This window comes from Ursus arctos, unplaced genomic scaffold, assembly GCF_023065955.2.
Source record: "Ursus arctos isolate Adak ecotype North America unplaced genomic scaffold, UrsArc2.0 scaffold_16, whole genome shotgun sequence".
Lineage (NCBI taxonomy): Eukaryota > Metazoa > Chordata > Mammalia > Carnivora > Ursidae > Ursus > Ursus arctos.
This window is the reverse complement of record NW_026622830.1, coordinates 54,434,926-54,451,588: the sequence shown is the minus strand read 5'-3', so window position 1 is coordinate 54,451,588 and position 16,663 is coordinate 54,434,926. Positions and strand designations below refer to the sequence as shown.

Sequence of the window (16,663 nt, the reverse complement as noted above, 5' to 3'; positions counted from 1 at the left end):
GGATGGGTCGTGTTTCGGTGTTAGCCTGTCCTGTTCACAGAGCAGGGCCTGCGTCTTGGTTCTTGCGCATTTGTCCGAATGAGCCGAGTCTGGCTCAGACTAGCCGCTGTGATCCCCCTCGTGCGGCCTCACCAGCTCTGGGGTCCTCATTGATACGTGGCCCTGACCCATCTTTGGGAGTGTTGAACCACTGTGGCTGTTCCTTGTTTTGGAAAAACGCAAGGCCAAGATTCTTCTCTAACCCCGGAGCCGATTCAGCATGGAATTCCAGAACCCACTACAAGCAAACATTGATGGAGAGGCTGTGTAGCTAGTGGTCAGGAGCTGTGGTTCCTGTGAATCAAGCGTGTGGGCGCCGGGTGGGGCATCTCCTGTCTGCGTCAGGGGCGGTGGCGCCCAGCCTCCACCAGGCCTGGCTCGGTGCCCTTTCGCGGACGGCGCCTGGACCACCAGCCCGAGAGCAGCAGACACCCGCGTCCCTGGGCCCGCTCTGCCGCTTCTCTGCCCACCAGCGGGTCTGATTTTACGTGCTTTCAGAGCATGGCCAAGTCGCTGGGTGTGCACGCGAAATGCGCCTTTTCCGTCTCACTCTACCGGACTCACTTCCTGTGTTGCTTTGTGTGTGGATCCTATTGTCTGCGTGGGGCTACAGTCAAAGCTGAACTTTGGAAAGTGTTTCCCCGAAATCTCTCTCCCTCCTCAGTCTCTTCACCTGAGAGGTGGGGTGGACAGCAGAGCCCAGCTCAGAGGGTGTGGATCTCACGCACGTGAGGTCGCTGGCATCCCGGGGGCCCAACAGCGTCCCTGGTAGAATGACTGGTGTTTGTATTAGTTTCTACCTGTAGTTGGGAAGCTGGTCGATACGTTTATTTTTTGAAATATTGAGGGGAATTTTTCATATAAACTTTACAATGATTCATAGTTCATCACCGCTGGGAGCATGTAACTCTGCTCTACCGTGTTTTGTTTTAAATAAAAAGGATGTTACTGTCCACACAGCGCGTCCGCCTTGATTCTGATGTGTCTTGCTTCTGTGGGCCAGTGGGTGACAAGACGGTGCCGTCGGGGGGCCCTTGCAGAAAGAAGGCTTCTCCTGCCCTCAGGTTCTTTGCACGAGCGTTCACGCAGAGCCGTGGTGATGCAGGTGTGAGCACGTGTGGAACGCGAACATTTGTTCTCCAGCCAGTGCTCCGCATCTCTCCGTGTGTCCTCCTTCCACACTTTTCCTGGCGGGAGCTTCTCTGTGCTCAGATTCGAATCTTCTCTGTGCTTGTGGCCCGGTGCTCCTCACACTTGGGTCACTCTGTTCTGCTGGTCCCCAGGGCTCCAGGGACACTCCTGGGTGCCCCCCAAAAGGCTGACACCCACGGTCAGGAACGAACTTGCCAATGAGCTGGAAGGCTTCTCGGTGGAGGGGCCCCTACCGTCCCCCTCCGTCTACCGCGTCCTTTTACACAGAAGGGGCATTCTGCAGATACTGAATTTGAATCAAAGTGTAATTTTGAGATACCATCATTGAGAAAAATAAAGTCTTTCTCAGCGATTTCTTAAAGTGCATGTCTTTAAAGAGCTTTGACAATTACGTTGAAAATACTAAGAGAATTTGTAATATGCAGTAAGTGTTCTGAGATTAACCCGATCGTGTTTGACTTAGAACCTGTGCTGATCGGGACAGATGTCCAGGTGTCAGTTTATCTTTGCCGATGGGCAGTCTGCTAATGAAGTAAAGAGTTTAGGGAAGTTTGGCCGAAAAAGACATTCAGCACTTGATTCACGTCTGAGCCTTGCTCAGCAATTCTGTGTCTCTGGACTGTTTGGTTCTGTGACATATACGGGGATAGCGTGAGTCTTCAAACACGTATCCTAGGTCAGACACCCTCGGTGCCAGAACGGAGAGTCTCAGTGCATTTCGGCCTCTGCTGGGAGCGGCTCTCTGAGCTAATTACGGAACTTGGTCGTCACAGATATTTAACATGAAGCCACTACAGATCGTGTTTCCCTCCCGCGTGGACCCTGAGAGCCCGGTCATCGACTTGGACCTTCACCTGCCTTTGCTGTGCTTCAGGCCCGAGAAAGTGCGGCAGGTAAGCGTCCCTCCGGACCTGGGGCGTCCGTGCTGGTTGGCTTGGTGGGGCATCTAAGCTGTCATCGTCTGGAGGGTGATTCCAGGGCACGTGTGTTCCAGAACATTCCAGAATGTTCCGAATGTTCCACAACGCACTGGGAATAGTTGCTTTTTGGCTTCAAGCAGACATTCAGGACTGTGCACACCGTTTACAAGCAGTGCTTTTGGGGGTTAAAGGGGCTTTCGTTTTGGCAAACAGCAGGGAAACCGGGTGAGACCTAGGCTCCACGTGGTTTTGGTGGCGCATTCACACGCATGTTCAGTGCATGGCGCGTGGTCAGAGGTGTGTACACGGTGTCGTTGATCTCCCCCAGATCCTAACGTGCCTCCTCATGGAGCAGCGGATGGTGTTCTTCTCCTCCAGCTGGGCGCTGCTACCGCTGGTCGCCGAGTGCTTCCTGGCCTACCTGCACCCCCTGCAGTGGCAGCACACGTTCGTGTCCGTCTTGTCGCGCCAGATGCTAGACTTCGTCATGGCACCGACGTCCTTCCTCATGGGCTGCCACCTCGACTACTTTGAAGAAGTCAGCAAGGTTAGGCCTTGGCCATTTGCTGTAGAATGTCAGATCCTTGTGACCCCTGCGGGGACTGGCGGAGAGGGGCTTCCAAAGGGCCCTGCAGGGAGGGCCACGTGCCCTGGCCACAGGGAGAGGGTGGGCACTCCTGTCCCTGGGGCTCGTGCTCTGGGCTCCACGCACGCGGGGTGCTGTCGCGGGTCTGCACCATCCTCCTGCAGTCCTCCGGGTCTTTTCGAGGCTGGGGGGTTCTGGGCGCTGGGACCCCGTGTCACGTGCCAGTCCCCTTAAATTCCCGGGGCTCCAGCGAGGAGAGTGTGGGTGTCGGCACTGATGGAGCCTGCTAACCGGCCTGGCCGTGGCTGCTTTCTAGTTTTGTGGCCTTGAGTGAGGTGCCAGCCCTTACTGAGCCTCAGCCTCCTTGGCTCTAAAGTGGGCATGTCCTCCTGGGCCGGGCTCTGTGTGGGGACCACCCCCACCCGCCAGCACAGGGGAAGGGCTTGGCAGACCCCAGCAGCCAGTGTCCCGGTCCAGATCTTGTGTTTCTCTGGTTAAGCTTCTGTTGTTCGTTCAGTAATGCTGTGGACCATCCTACTGGAAGACGCCCCGTCTATGGAATTCCCTCCTCCTCCTCCTTCCTCTCTCCCCCCTTTTGTTTTTGAGGCAATCCGCTGGCTCCCAAGAAGGCCAGCTGGCCTCCCCAAGCCCCCAACCTCCCTGTACGCTCCGGCCTCGAGCCCCTCCGTCTCACCGAGACCCCCCGAATCCACCAACCTCCCCATCTTTCACGAACCCCCCCAGGCCTTCTCATGTCCCCCAAACCTCCCCGTTTACCCGAGCCCTCGGCCTCCCCTTGTCCCCTGGCCTGCCGGAGCCTGCCGACCTCCCCACAAGTCCGTCCTCCACCCATCCCCGTTCTCCCAGAACCCGCCCCCTCGTCCCCCTTCCCTGGCCTCTCTTGTCCCCCCGCCGGCCTCCCCACATCGCCGTCCTCCCGGAGACCCCCAGTCCGCCCCACATCTCCCGACCGGCCCGCGCCCCGGTCCTCCCCACAGCGCCGTCCTCCCCGGGCCCCTCCCTCGTCCTCCCCACTTCTCCGGCCTCCCCACATCCTCGGCCTCCCGAGCCCCGCGCGGGAGGGGCCCGTCTCCGCCACATCCGCCCTGCGGACCGGCTCCTTGGCCCCGCTAGGCCCTGCCAACCCCCAGCTCCAGGAGCCGGCCCGCCCGCCCGCGTCCCGGCCCCCTCCCCAGCCCCGCACTCACTCGGACCGCGCGGGGCGCCGGGAGGCGAGGGCAGACCACTGCGAGGCGGCGCCGCGAACCGACGGGCGGCGCTCCCTCCCACGCCTCACGCAGCAGGCGCACAGCGGTCCCGGCCCGGCGGCGGCAGCGGTGGCAGCGGGCTTGCACCCTCGGGGCCGTGCTGCGTCCGTCGGCGCGGGCCGCGCGTGCGCGGCGACCGGCTGAGCCGGGCTTCACCGCCAAGGCGCGCGCCGGGCCGAGTCCCCGCACCGATCTTTGCCCCCCCGCTGGGAGGACCGGGCATGCGCCCCGCGGCCCGCGCATGCCCTGCACGCCACGGGGCTCCGCTCCCGAGACCGCGCCAGACAGTCGCGCCCGGAATTCAGGACGGCAAGGGACTCAGCGCGCATGTGGTGGCCGGGTCCAGGGAAGCCTCGGCGGAGGCCGGGAGGGGCGGCCCGCCGAGCTGAGGTCCCGGGGCTCCCACCAGCGGCACTCTGGGCCGGCGGGGCTGGACCGACCTCGGGGAAGCCCTCCCACCCGCTGCCCTGCCCCCCACAGCCTGGACGCGGGTCCTTTGCAGGGCCGCCCTAGCCCGCCGCCCTGCAGCCCAGCCCCAGGGCCGGAACCCGCGCAGTCGAGCCCCGCAGTGGGCCGGGGCCTGGCCCGAGTCCTCGCGCGTGTCTTCGCCAGGCTTCCTGCCCACCCCGAGGAGTTAGGTGTCCCGGGCCCCTCTGCACACAGGAGAGTGAGGCTCAGGGGTGTGTTCCGTGGCATCACAGCTAATGCTGGGCTGTACTTAGATTGAATCCTGGAAGACGGCCTGAAAGAGGCTGTGGGAGGCGGCTGGAGGTAGACAGATGTGGGGCCTGCGCGCTGGTCTCAGGGCTGGAGACAGAAGAGGAGGACCCCCGGGATCTGGGAGTCACCAGGCCTAGGGCAGCTGAGCAGACCCAGGACACGAGTGGAAGGGGCAAAAATGCACTCGTCCAGGGGCTTCTTCAGGCATCCTTAGGAGCCTGGCCTTTGTTCTTTAGGCCGCAGGGAGCCTGGGGAGGGTTTCAAGCAGGAAGTAATATCTGATTTGTGTTCTTTAAAAAAAAAAAAGACAACCTTGCGGTAGGAAATGAAACCAGAGGCAGGGCAACTTTCATCTTTATGGTGTCACTTTGATCCTCACCACAAGCCAGGAGGCAGGTTAGGGCCACACTCCTTTTCAAAGGTGAACTCCTGAAGCCCAAAAAGGTAACCCACCGTTCTGTCCTCAGAAGCTATCATTTGACTCTAGTTGTAACAGAAGCAGGTAAAATAAAACAATTTTGCGTAGCAAGAGTTTTACTATATATGTTTTTGTTGTTCTTTAATGAAATGTGTTACGGTTATTTGTAGAATTTTTTTAACTCCATCCAAGTTTGCAAGGAAGTGTGTCTCTGAATGTGAGCCCCAGGGCCTTGGTCCCCAGAGTTTGCTCCACCTGGAACTCTCCTCCCTCTGGAGTGTGTCACTCCCTCATGTCTTTGAGGCTTATGTGTCACCTCATCAGATGCCAACTGACCACTCTGTGTATAATAGGAACCCCCACCCCCCCCACCCCCTGACTCTGCTCTGTTGTTCTGCAAAGAAGCTGTTGTCCTCCACAGCCCTACACTGTGTACTTGTTTATTTCTTGGTTGTGTGTCCCTCTCCCAGAACGTTAGATTCATTCAAGCGGGGACTTTGTTCACTTCTGGGTCCCTGGCACATAATGAGATATTGTGGAGTAACTGAGTACAGCTTTGGGTGATGGGAAGTAAGAAACTGTTATTTAAAGTATAAGAAGGGAGTGGGAGTCAGGGAAGGGAGTGGAGGGACAAAGGGGATTATTGTGAGGAGATCTTTGCAGGGCGGTGGGGGCGCTTTGGTAGACTAAAAATGGCCACCAACTTGTTGACGCTGCCCCCCACAGGAGATTGAATCCAGTCATTCACCCCTTGAATGCGGATGGCTCTTGTAACTTGCTTTGACCAGGAAAATGTGTCACAGGGGATGTGGTGTGACTTTTGAGCCGAAGCTGCAGGAGATGGTCTGGCTTTCTTGTCACCTGATTCTAAACAAGTCCAAGCAGGTCTGGTGAGGAGGCCGCATAGAAGAGCGCAGATCCTCCTTGGCTGACAAGCTGCCACCTGCCAGACACGTGGATGAGGCTGTGCTTGACCACCCAGCCCTAGCCAAGTGGTCAGCCAGCTGCGGCCACCAGAGACCCAGGCAGACCAGCACAACTGTGGAGATGCACTCAGCCCCAACCAGCCAACCAGAGAATCACGAGCAAATCAAATACTTGTGGTTTTAAGCCCTAGATGTTAGCGTGGTGACACAGCCATGGATAACTGACACATTTGATGACCTCAACCTTATCATGATGCATTCAAAACTGATGTTCTGGAGGCCGGCTTTGATTATTCCTCTGCCTAATAAAAGCAGAAAATCAGGAAAGGGCAAGACAAAAAGTGATGCAAACAGATACAAAGAGGACGAAAGGTAGACGGAGGAGATGAGCAGCAGGTTGTGCAGCAGAGACCCTCCTCATCCCCTGAGCATACTTTGTGGTGCCCAAGAGCTCAGGTTCAGGAGTCCATGGACAGTGAAGCAGACCCAGGCTCCAGTTCAACTGTTCCCCAGGGTCAGACACTGAGCAGGTGGCATAACGTCCTTGCTCATCTGTTAATAGAGGTTACAGAGAAGCTCCATAACCTTAGGTTGTTGTGGGGAGAAAATGAACTGTTCCTGTCAAACACTCGGCAGAGTGCTTGGCACAATATACCCTCCATAAGTATCATGGGGTAGCAATAGCATTCCTGTACAGGTTACTGTTCATCTTGATCATGGAGGGGCGATCATTCAAAGGACCGCCCAGAGTGCAGTGTTAATAAAAGCTGATTTTCCTCAGCTCTGTGGGTCAGATGCTGTGTCCACAGTCTCCAAACCTCATAGCAGCCCTGCAGCATGGGCATGTTAACATCATCTTCATTCTATTGTTGTGAAAACCATGACAAAAGAAAAATGCAAGCGATGGAACAGGTGGCAGGGCTGGAGCTCAAAGCTGCAGTCTGTCCCACTGCAAAGCATGCACTCCTCCCTCTCCCTGTGCAGCCTCTGCTATGCTCAGACCCCACATAAAAAAACAAAACACACAAGACCATGCGGCTTCTCCCCTTCCTGCACTGCGCCACACAGGCTGAGCGCTGACCTTTTGTGGGAAGCATTCAGGAAGGGCTTCCTGTGTATTGGCAAAGCAGCTGCATCCTGGGAGCACTTCCTCCTTGAAAAGCACCCTCCCACCTCCCTAGTCTGATGAGGGCTTGTCCCTAGGAGGGACTTGCTCATAGTGGAAACAGAAGCACACTTTAAGACTGGGGGTGGGTGCACAGTAAAGAGGGTGGGCGGTAAGAAGCTGGTGTCACCAAGGACACACCGAAGCCCACATTATTGCCCACATCAAGGCGCTGACCAGCCTGCAGATCCACACAGAGAAACTGGAATGAGAAAAAGTGGGATCCAGGAAACTGGTGCCCGGGGCACTCGAAGATCCAGTAAGATGGGCCACTGGGAGGTATGGGTGTGCCACCTGCCCTCCGGGGATGCTGGCCCTCAGGTGGTCAGAACCAGGAGACTGGTCAGGGAAGAGGGACACCCTGCAGAAGAACAGAGAGAGGAGTCCGACCAATCTGGTTCAAACCCCAGCTCCCCCATGTGACAGCCCAGTGGCCCTAAGGGGACTGCTCTACCTCTCTGAGTCTAAACTTCCTCATCAGTGAAATGGGGAGGGGGGAGGCTGCAAGAGCAGAAGGGAAGGGGCCAGGGGGCACCCCTAGGGAAGATGCTCAAAGGGGAAGCATAACAAAGGAGGGACAATTTGAGGGACCAGAAGCCAGATTCCCTCCTTCAACTCTGGCCAGCGTAAAAGCAAGATGGGCCACAACCACCATGTGCACCTTGCCCAGAAGGGAACATTCTGGACTTTCAGAACTAGGCTGCTGATGGACGTTTTACAATATGTTTGAAATTTCACTTCCCACAGGAATTTAATGTAGGGATGTTGGAATGTGGGACTATTAACTCCTCTGGGTGGGGGGAAGGGTCATGCCCCCCAGTAGTGCCTGCAGTGGATGCAGCTCTTTTGAGGGGACATGTGAACGATTTGCCCCAGGTGTGGTTTCATCCTCAGCTGGAGCTAGGGGTGCCCCAGCCACTCCTGCTCACCTGCTCACACAGATCTCCCCACTCCTTGCCCCGCCATGGCGTTCCAGGTCCCTGGGATACAGGGCACACTAGCTGGACCTCTTCCAGGCCCTGTCCAGAGGCTCAGCCCTAGGGGCTAAGCCGCCTATAGCAGTGACCCCAGGACCTCACCCGTGGGGCTCTCCAGGGATACTGCTCTCAGGTCTGGGCCACACACCCACTTCCCATTACTCACAACCCGCCCCCCCCCCCCAACACACAGAGGGGAAACCCTTTCCCTCTACAGCACTCAGCAGGTCCCGGACAGGGACAACCTCCCATCTTCCTGACCGGAAATGCCCGTTTGGCCTGGAAAACTTGCAGCTAGGGCTCAAGTTAGCCTCCATCCAGAGCACCCACATACCTGCACCAGCCTCTAGAGAAGAAAAGATGTACATTTTCTGGGAAATTCTGCCCCAAACCATTGGTTCTCTCATTTCATTGTCACAACTCATCAGATAAGTGCTATTAAATGCATTTTCCAGATGGGTAAACTGAGGCCAGAAGGTGATGACTACCCAGCTCAAGTCTACCCAGCAAGTAAATGGCAGAGAAAGGATTCATACCCAGCTCGTGTGGCTCCAAAGTTGTGCTCTCAGTTACTGAGCTCCTCAGCCTCCCAAGGCAGGGCGGGGGAGGGGAGGACCAGTTCTGAGTCCAGAGGAGGCTCCCTCACCTTCTCTCCAGGGTGAACAGGCAGTGCATCCTGGTTTAGCAAAGACAATGCAGTTGCAGGGGCTCCCCTGGACCTGTTTCTATCGTGGGCTGGACAAAAGTCATTATCAGTATTAAATCCCCACGAAAGCAGTGTTCTCTCTGCAGATTTTGTCATGCTCAGCACAGAAGGCTGCCCGCTTTCCGGTGTCTGCAAGGTGAGCAGACTGCCCTTGGAGATTTCCCACTTCTCCCATCTTCTCAGCTTTGTTTTTTCTCTCCCAGCTTCCACTTTCCTCTCCCCATTCTATCTCTTTCTCTCTCAAATAAACAAATAAAAGCTTAAAAAAAAAAAAAAGGACTAGACTCACTCACTCATCGAACTTCGGGTCAGGCTGGCTAAGGCCCATCTCTCGAGGCTGCTTCCCCACCTGAAGCTCTAGGGTCCAGTCTCACAGTTTCCAGCTTGTGACGGCAAAGTGGCCCCATCCCGTGCTGTCTGCTGATAGAAGTGTAAAACCACTTGGGAAAATAATTTGGCAGTTTTTTAAAAAGTTATGTGTTTCCCATTCGATCTAGGTATTCCATTCCCAGAGAAATGAAAGCGTATGTCCATACAAAGATGTGAACATGAATGCTCATAGCAGCTTAATGTAGAAAAGCAAACTGGACAAAACTGAAATTTTCATCAACCGGTGAATGGATAAACAAATTTTAGTATATCCATATAATGGAATATTCCTCAACAATGGAAAGTAACAAACTATTGGTGCACACAACAAAGGTGAATCTGGAAAGTATTAGGGTGAGTAAAACAAACCATACTGGACATACTGTCCATCCTGTTTCCGTGTATATAAAATTCCAGGGGATGCAACATTAACCTAAAGTGACAGAAAGCAAGGGAAACAAGGGCAAAAATGAATTATCGGGACTTCATCAAGATGAAAAGCTTTTGCACAGCAAAGGAAACAGTCGACAAAACCAAGAGACAACCGATGGAGTGGGAGAAGAGATTTGCAAATGTCTTAATCAGATAAAGGGCTCATATCCAAAATCTATAAAGAACTTATCAAATTCAACACCCAAAGAATAAATAATCCAAGCAAGAAATGGGCAGAAGACGCAGATAGACATTCTCCAAAGAAAACATACAAATGGACAACAGACACATGAAAAAATGTTCCATATCACTTGGGAAATACAAATCAAAATCATAATGAGATACCACCTCATTAACAAGTCAGGAAATGACAGATGTTGGCAAGGATGAGGAGAAAGGGGAACCCTCTTGCCCTGTTGGCGGGAGTGGAAACTGGTACCTAATTCTGGAGAAGAATTTGGAGGTTCCTCAAAAAGTTAAAAACAGAACTTCCCTATGACCCAGCAATTGCACTACTAGGTATTTATCCCAAAGATACAAATATAGTGACCCGAAGGGGCACCTGCATCCCAATGTTTATAGCAGCAATGTCCACACCAGCCAAACTATGGAAAGAGCCCAGATGTCCATTGACAGATGAATGGATAAAGAAGATGTGGTATATATGGAATGGAATATATATACGTGGTGTGTATAATGGAATACTACTCAGCCATCAAAAAATGAAATCTTGCCATTTGCAATGATGTAGATGGAACTGGAGGGATTACGCTAAGCAAAATAAATTAATCAGAGAAAGACAATTATCATATGATCTCATGCATACGTGGAATTAAAGAAACAAAACAGAGGATCATGGGGAAGAGAGGAAAAATACAACAAGATGAGAGAGAGGGAGACAGGCCATAAGAGGCTCTTAATCATAGGAAACAAACTGAGGGTTGCTGGAGGGGAGGTGGTGGGGGATGGGGTAACCGGGTGCTGGGCATTAAGGAGGGCACGTGATGTAATGAGCACTGTGTATTATATGAGACTGATGAATCACTGGCCTCTACCTCTGAAACAAATAATACATTATATGTTAATTAATTGGATTTAAATAAAAAAATAAAGAGCACCCTTGCATAAAAATAAACCAACAAACAGACAGACAGACAGAAAGTAGACCAGTGATTACGTGGTGACGGGATGGTTGGGGGAGGGAAGGATTGTAAGGGCATCAGGGAATTTTTTGAGAATGATGACTATGTTCATTATCATGGGTATATACATGTGTCAAAACTCATCAAATTGTGTTTGTTTAAAAACGTCTTCCCCTATGGACTCTGGGAAACAAACTGAGGGTTTCAGACGGGAGGCGGTGGGGGATTGGGCTAGGCCGGTGCTGGGTATTAAGGAGGGCACGTATTGCATGGAGCACTGGGTGTTATACGCAAACAATGAATCATGGAACACTACATCAAAAACTAATGATGTACTGTATGGGGAATAACAAAACATAATAAAAAAATTTAAAAAAAAATTCCCATTATCCTGGCAAGAGAGAACCCATCCCTGATCCTTCAGATGCCAGCCAGGGAACAGTAGCTATTGTGCATCTGACCCAGAGCCTGGGGCCTGGAGGGAACTGCTGCTTCAGAAGAACCGCATAAGGAGATGCACGAAGGCTGGAAATCTTGGCTCCTACGTCAGCATAGATGTTCATGGAACCAGGCTCAGATGTGCCCTTTAAGGTACCCCTCCCATTTTCTCCCAACACACAAAACAAGCAGGAAAGGGAATCCAGAGATCATTGACAAGAATCCCAGAAAGATTCCAAAGTTGGTAAACGGCCAACGGGGAGACTGAGGCTGGAAAGTCCTGCCTGCCCTGAGTCCATCTGCAAATTATCTTCCTCTGGCTTTGTCCCCTTCACACGCAGGATTTGATCTCCTTCCGTGTTTTTCCCCACTAGGTGCTGATGCAGTTCCAGAGATTGAACTACAATAGGACAAGTTCCAAAACCAAACACAAAACTAAAAAAGCATCTCAACGGAAGAAGCAGGACACAGTCTTCCTGGCCTTAGAGTGGAGAAAGGCAACCCCAGTCCTGGGGCAGGAAGGAGTTCTGGGGCAGAGAAGTCTTAAAGACTCCCACTTTCAGTGGTTGTTTCTACTCCTGGGAAAGTCCCTGCAACCCCTAAATCTCAGGAGTTCTGAGGGGCTGTCTCTGCTGTTTGCCCAAATTCACTGACTGAAATGGACCCGTGCTCTGAGTAAGGGGGATTTTGGGGTGCCCTCCAGTGGCTAGGGAGAAGGGTTGCCACTTCTCCTTCCTCCCACATACAGTAGCTGATGACTCTGGAAGATTTCCTAGGTCAGGAACGAATATGAGAGTCTGTGCAAGTTTTCCATTACTGCAGGAAGTAAAAGACCCAAACCACACACATGGGCTCTAAAACAAAACAAGGGCTTTAATCTCCTAACATGCAAATCTATCACGGTACTATTTAAAACAACTAAATGGTGCCCCCTACATAAGGAAATAGATGGGGGGAAGGGGTGTGGAGTAAATGGGCGCAAGGATGCAGCTGCTGAGGAATCCCTGCAGGGCCACTGGACACTTGCTCAGCCCTGAGGTTGACTGCGGCCAGTTCTTCTCCTTCTTGAGTGCTGCTGACCAGCTAGGACCGGGGCTCCAGCTGGCAGGACAGGGTGTAGCTAAGGACAGAGGGACACCTGTGAGTTGCCCAGGAGCTTCCATTCAAGAGTCCCTGCCAGTGTTTGCCCACAGCTGGAGTCTGGCGCCCCGGCAACAAGGCCTGAGGCTGCCCAGGGAAGGAGGATCCCAGGAGTGGCCAGCAGAAAGAGTCCACCCCGAACCTCACCGACCCAGCTCCTGATGGGCCTCACCTCTCAGCCTCGCTGAGCGGCTCCATAGCCTGGAACCAGGCCCAAAAAGGATCCTCGGGCTCTAGGGTGTAATTCTCGGCAGCCACCTGGAGCAGCATGATGTCCGTCATGACTTGGTATTCCTGAGCAGACAGAGAAGCACAGGATGCATAGGGAGCCTGGGGTGGGGGGGGAGCTGCAGGGCCTGGTGACGGTTGAGGAGCGGGACCGGGGACCTATCCCAGGTCCTGGCACACATGGCCACCCTCCTGCTTGCAGATTCATCTGGTCTCCACCTGTTCTCAGAGGTGAATATCAGTAGCCCCTCCTCCGGGAAGTTCTCCTGGATGCCATGCTCTGTCCCCATCTCCTAACGGGATGGGACTTGCACTGCTTTCTTCTCAAGGGATCCCAGGAAATGTGAGGTGGAGGGCATGGAGCCCAGCAATGTTCTTCCCAGGGACATCTCTGAGGCCCACTCCCTACCCTTCCCTGCGGGAAGCGCCACATATGCTCACCTTATTTCTTTTGCGGTGGTTGATCTCATTCCCCTGGAATGCAGACAAAGTCCATCAGAATGAGGCCCCTGGTTCTTAGGAGCACTTGATTCCCATCCCTTCTCATGCTGCACCATGGCCAGGACCCATGAGGGGGCCGTGCATACACAGATAGTGGGCCTGGGATCTAGGCCAGGCTCTGGGGTCCAGAGAAAGGAGGACATGGGGCAGATGGACTGGCTACAGGTCGGGACCCTGCAGCACCACCCTCTTGGAAGACAGTAGGGGAGGCCGAAGCCTCAGGCAGGAAGGGGCTGCTGCGGCTACTGAGGTGCTTGCTGACGTGGAGGGTCCTGACTTCATTCTCCCGCCACGGGTAAACTCACCGGGGGAGGCTGAGGTCCACTCAGACAGACCTCACGCAGCTTTGCCTTCAGGAAGCTCTGCTGCTTCACCAGTCTTCGGCACCGGGAGCCGTGGCCTAACTGCAGCCTCACCTCACTCATCCCTGAGATGGGCAACAGCCCCCAGGCTCACAGGGTAGCCGTGAGGCTGTCATGACGGGAGGTTTGCCGAGTCCTGAGAGCTCAGGCCTCAGTACAGGGGCGTTCTGCTCCCAAACCTCCGGATTCTGGTCCCTCCCCCACAATCCTCAGGCTCACCCACCTCCAGATAGTCCTCCATGGCGGTATCTAACATCACCAGCTCGGTGAGGAAAGTGCCAAGGAAAGGCACGACACCCTGTGTCATGAGGGGGAGGGTTGGGATGAGTCCCTGCTCGCTGGTGTCCACAGGGACCCTCCACTGAAAACGCTCCAGCCTCCTAGCCCACCCCAAGAGCTCACGTGGAGCAGCCTAGGACCCTTAGCAGCCTCCCCCCACGGGTTCCCTTTCCCCTCCCCCCCAGAACATCAGACTCCTCCTCATCACCTTCAGGGCCTGCTTTACAAAAATGCCAGGGAATGGAGCACTAGGCCGGTCCCTCTCCACCCGCAATACCCATTCTCTATGGACCTTTCTGGACCCTCCTCCTGGTTCTTTTGAAATAAGAATTGTAGAAGCTGTGGCCCCAGGAGCCGCAGCTGGAGTGGGAAGGACGCCGCCCCCTTCCTGATCTTTCCTTTTTGGGAGGCTTCCAGCCCTCAGGGAGGAGCCCTCCTCCTCCTCTGACTTTGGAGGCCCTGGGCCTCAGGCACATTCACCTTCTTCTGCATCCTCTTCTGGGCTCCACGGAGGGCCATCACCAGGGTGGCAAATCTATTGGACGGTCGTTCCTGCAGGGCCAAGGACAAGTTCCTTGAGACCATCATACCCTCAGGCCACTTGCCCCCACCATCTTGGACGTCAGAACCTAGACATCTGACCTAACTCATACTGATCCTGAGGCCCCATTATCCAGAAGCAGGCCGTGAGTGATTCCAGAACAATCTCACTCCAACGTTCACTCCATGTGTGAACTTGACCTTGCAGCCTGGCCTCCCCGAGCCTGTTTTCTCATCGGGAAACGTGACAACTCCACCTATCTCCCATGGTCTCCTGAGGACTCAGGGTCCTATTACTCTCATCATTGTTGTGGCCCTCAACCCAGCCCAACCCCATCACTGAGCACAGGTCTGTCCTCTGGGCTCTCCAGGTTTGTAGAGGCCCCCACCCGGGCCAGCTGTCGACACAGAGAGAGAGGGTGTCTAGGCTAGGGAGTCTGCTTGGACACCACCTGCTTGCCCCCTCGCCACCAACGTCATCCTCACCTAGGCTGTCGCCACATTCATGACAAAGGCTTCCCCTCCCCAAGGAATGCTTCAGACCATTCCCGACTTCATCCACTCAGGACCCTGTTCCCTCCCACCCCTCCTCTCTTTCCAGACCTGCACCTTCCAGGCTACCTTGATGAGCAGGTTCCTGCCCTGTGCGGTGTCCTTGCTGCACAGCTTTTGAAAGATCCTCAATGGCTTCCTGAAGAGAGGCAAGGGAGGCACGATCAATGGACGAATAATGTGGCAGGGTTGAGTGCGAGTGCCTTTTCTTTGAGAACCCCAGAGTGTCAATCTGCCTGGTTGAGGGTTTCTTCTGGGATCCTCTGAGCACTAAGGTCTTTGTAGGACATGGGAGGGAGCTCTCATGTGGCTCGTCCTGGGCCTCCCTTCCCATATTCATTGAGAAACGCTGTTTGGGTCAATTTGGGGTTCAAATGGGCAGAGAACTTAGTGGCTGTCAAGGAAACACGTGAAGAGATTTAATGCAGCTCAGCCCCGTGTGGGACATTTGGCAAAACTGATTTCTAAAGCGGGAGGCATGGTGACCTCCTCACCAGGGAGGCTGAGAGCCGCACCCACCAGCCCAGGTCCTGTGGTCGGGGTTTGCCGCCTCCCAGAAGGTCCAAGCTGCCTGAGGGGGAAGAGGACAAGCCTCTGGGAGCTCCCTCGTCCATCCTGGTCCCTCCATGGAGAGAGGCCTACTCACCTGGAAACCTTCCCCCACGTGTTCTCGAGGCGGTGAATGGAGACACTCTGCAGAGCCGAGAGGATGGCACGTAAGGACGAGTAGTTCCTCAGGGTTTGACAGGCCTGGGGAGGGAAGAGAATGGGCTGTCACTTGGGGAGCCGGCACCTGATTGGCTCTCAAGCTTCAGTCCCCCTCAGGGGAAAGTGCTCCTGCTGGAGGAAGCCGCTGTCCAGGGACCTGCCGAAGGGCACACGTGAGGCCCAGAGGAGGAGGAAGATTTTACCTCACTCCAAGGAAGGAGCCAGGCAGAAACGGAGCATCCCAGCATGGGGCCATGCAAGGGGAGGTCAGCATGCCCCTGGACGGAAGAGCCTAGGGACTGCACAGTCCCTAGGGCAAAGACCAGGGCCTTCCACCCTGAGACCTGATCAAGGGAAGAGCAGTGCCCGAGACTCAGGAGAGCACCTCGGCTGGGCTTCCCGTTGCATACCTTGGCCACCTTGATCCAGTGCTCCACCACCATGGCCCTGTCCCGGGCTGTCATGCTTGGGTTGCCAAGGCAGGTGGTGATGACACACTTGGCCACACCGTTGAACTGGGCGACAGTGGCCCGGACTGTGGGTGCCAGGTGCTCATTGCCAGGCTTGTTGCGCTTGGACCAGACGGAGCCCAGGCACTGATGGGGCAGCAGCTTCTTGAACAGCTCCTAGAGAACAGGCGGACCTTGGTTCACCCAGCCATTTCCCATGCAAGACTCATGTCCTACGTAGGGGTCACAGGTCAGAGCTGAACCTCAGGGAGCTGAGAATCTGGCCTGAGCCTGGTTGGAGACCGTGGATTTCATTCCATTGCTTTTCCCTGAGGGAACCCAGTACACAATGACCCAGGAGCAAACAGAGCAAGGGAAGGAAGGAGGGCATTGGCACCCTGATCATGCTCAGGAACTCCCAGCTCCTGGTGGCACTGCAAGGTGGTCCAACCCAAGGGGGCTTCTTCCCCTCCCCTCCAACTGGTCATCCCCCTGGTCCTTCCCCCCTTTCAGATGCACATTCTCACACGGGAGCTGCAACCACACGTTTTTCCGTCTGCCCTGTCCTCATGGACACATCAGATGCCTAATCAATGCTGAGGGTACTCATCCTCCAAGGCACATGAGTGGGTGACCCATGGACTTG

At 54.7% G+C, this 16,663-nt stretch overlaps 1 protein-coding gene across 1 annotated transcript; it reads right to left on the bottom strand.

The window, feature by feature from the left end:
* Positions 1–12,230: 12,230 nt before the first annotated feature.
* Positions 12,231–15,569, bottom strand: LOC130543864 (ral guanine nucleotide dissociation stimulator-like). The gene is made up of 8 exons (XM_057312908.1): positions 15,507–15,569; positions 14,930–14,999; positions 14,249–14,320; positions 13,713–13,787; positions 13,433–13,598; positions 13,068–13,100; positions 12,571–12,692; positions 12,231–12,378 (listed from the first exon to the last, which is right to left on the bottom strand). The coding sequence occupies exons 5-8, from the start codon at positions 13,550–13,552 to the stop codon at positions 12,342–12,344; spliced, it is 312 nt and encodes a 103-aa protein (XP_057168891.1). The 5' UTR covers positions 13,553–13,598; positions 13,713–13,787; positions 14,249–14,320; positions 14,930–14,999; positions 15,507–15,569; the 3' UTR covers positions 12,231–12,341.
* Positions 15,570–16,663: the final 1,094 nt, after the last annotated feature.

Bases quoted from the DNA above. Each gene is read 5' to 3' on its own strand.
- LOC130543864 (XM_057312908.1), bottom strand. From the start codon at position 13,552: ATGAGTGAGGTGAGGCTGCAGTTAGGCCACGGCTCCCGGTGCCGAAGA. The intron at 13,101-13,432 runs GTGAGTTTACCC...TCTGCATTCCAG, and splicing joins GTGGACCTCAGCCTCCCCCG to GGGAATGAGATCAACCACCG. The intron at 12,693-13,067 runs GTGAGCATATGT...CTGTCTGCTCAG, and splicing joins ACCACCGCAAAAGAAATAAG to GAATACCAAGTCATGACGGA.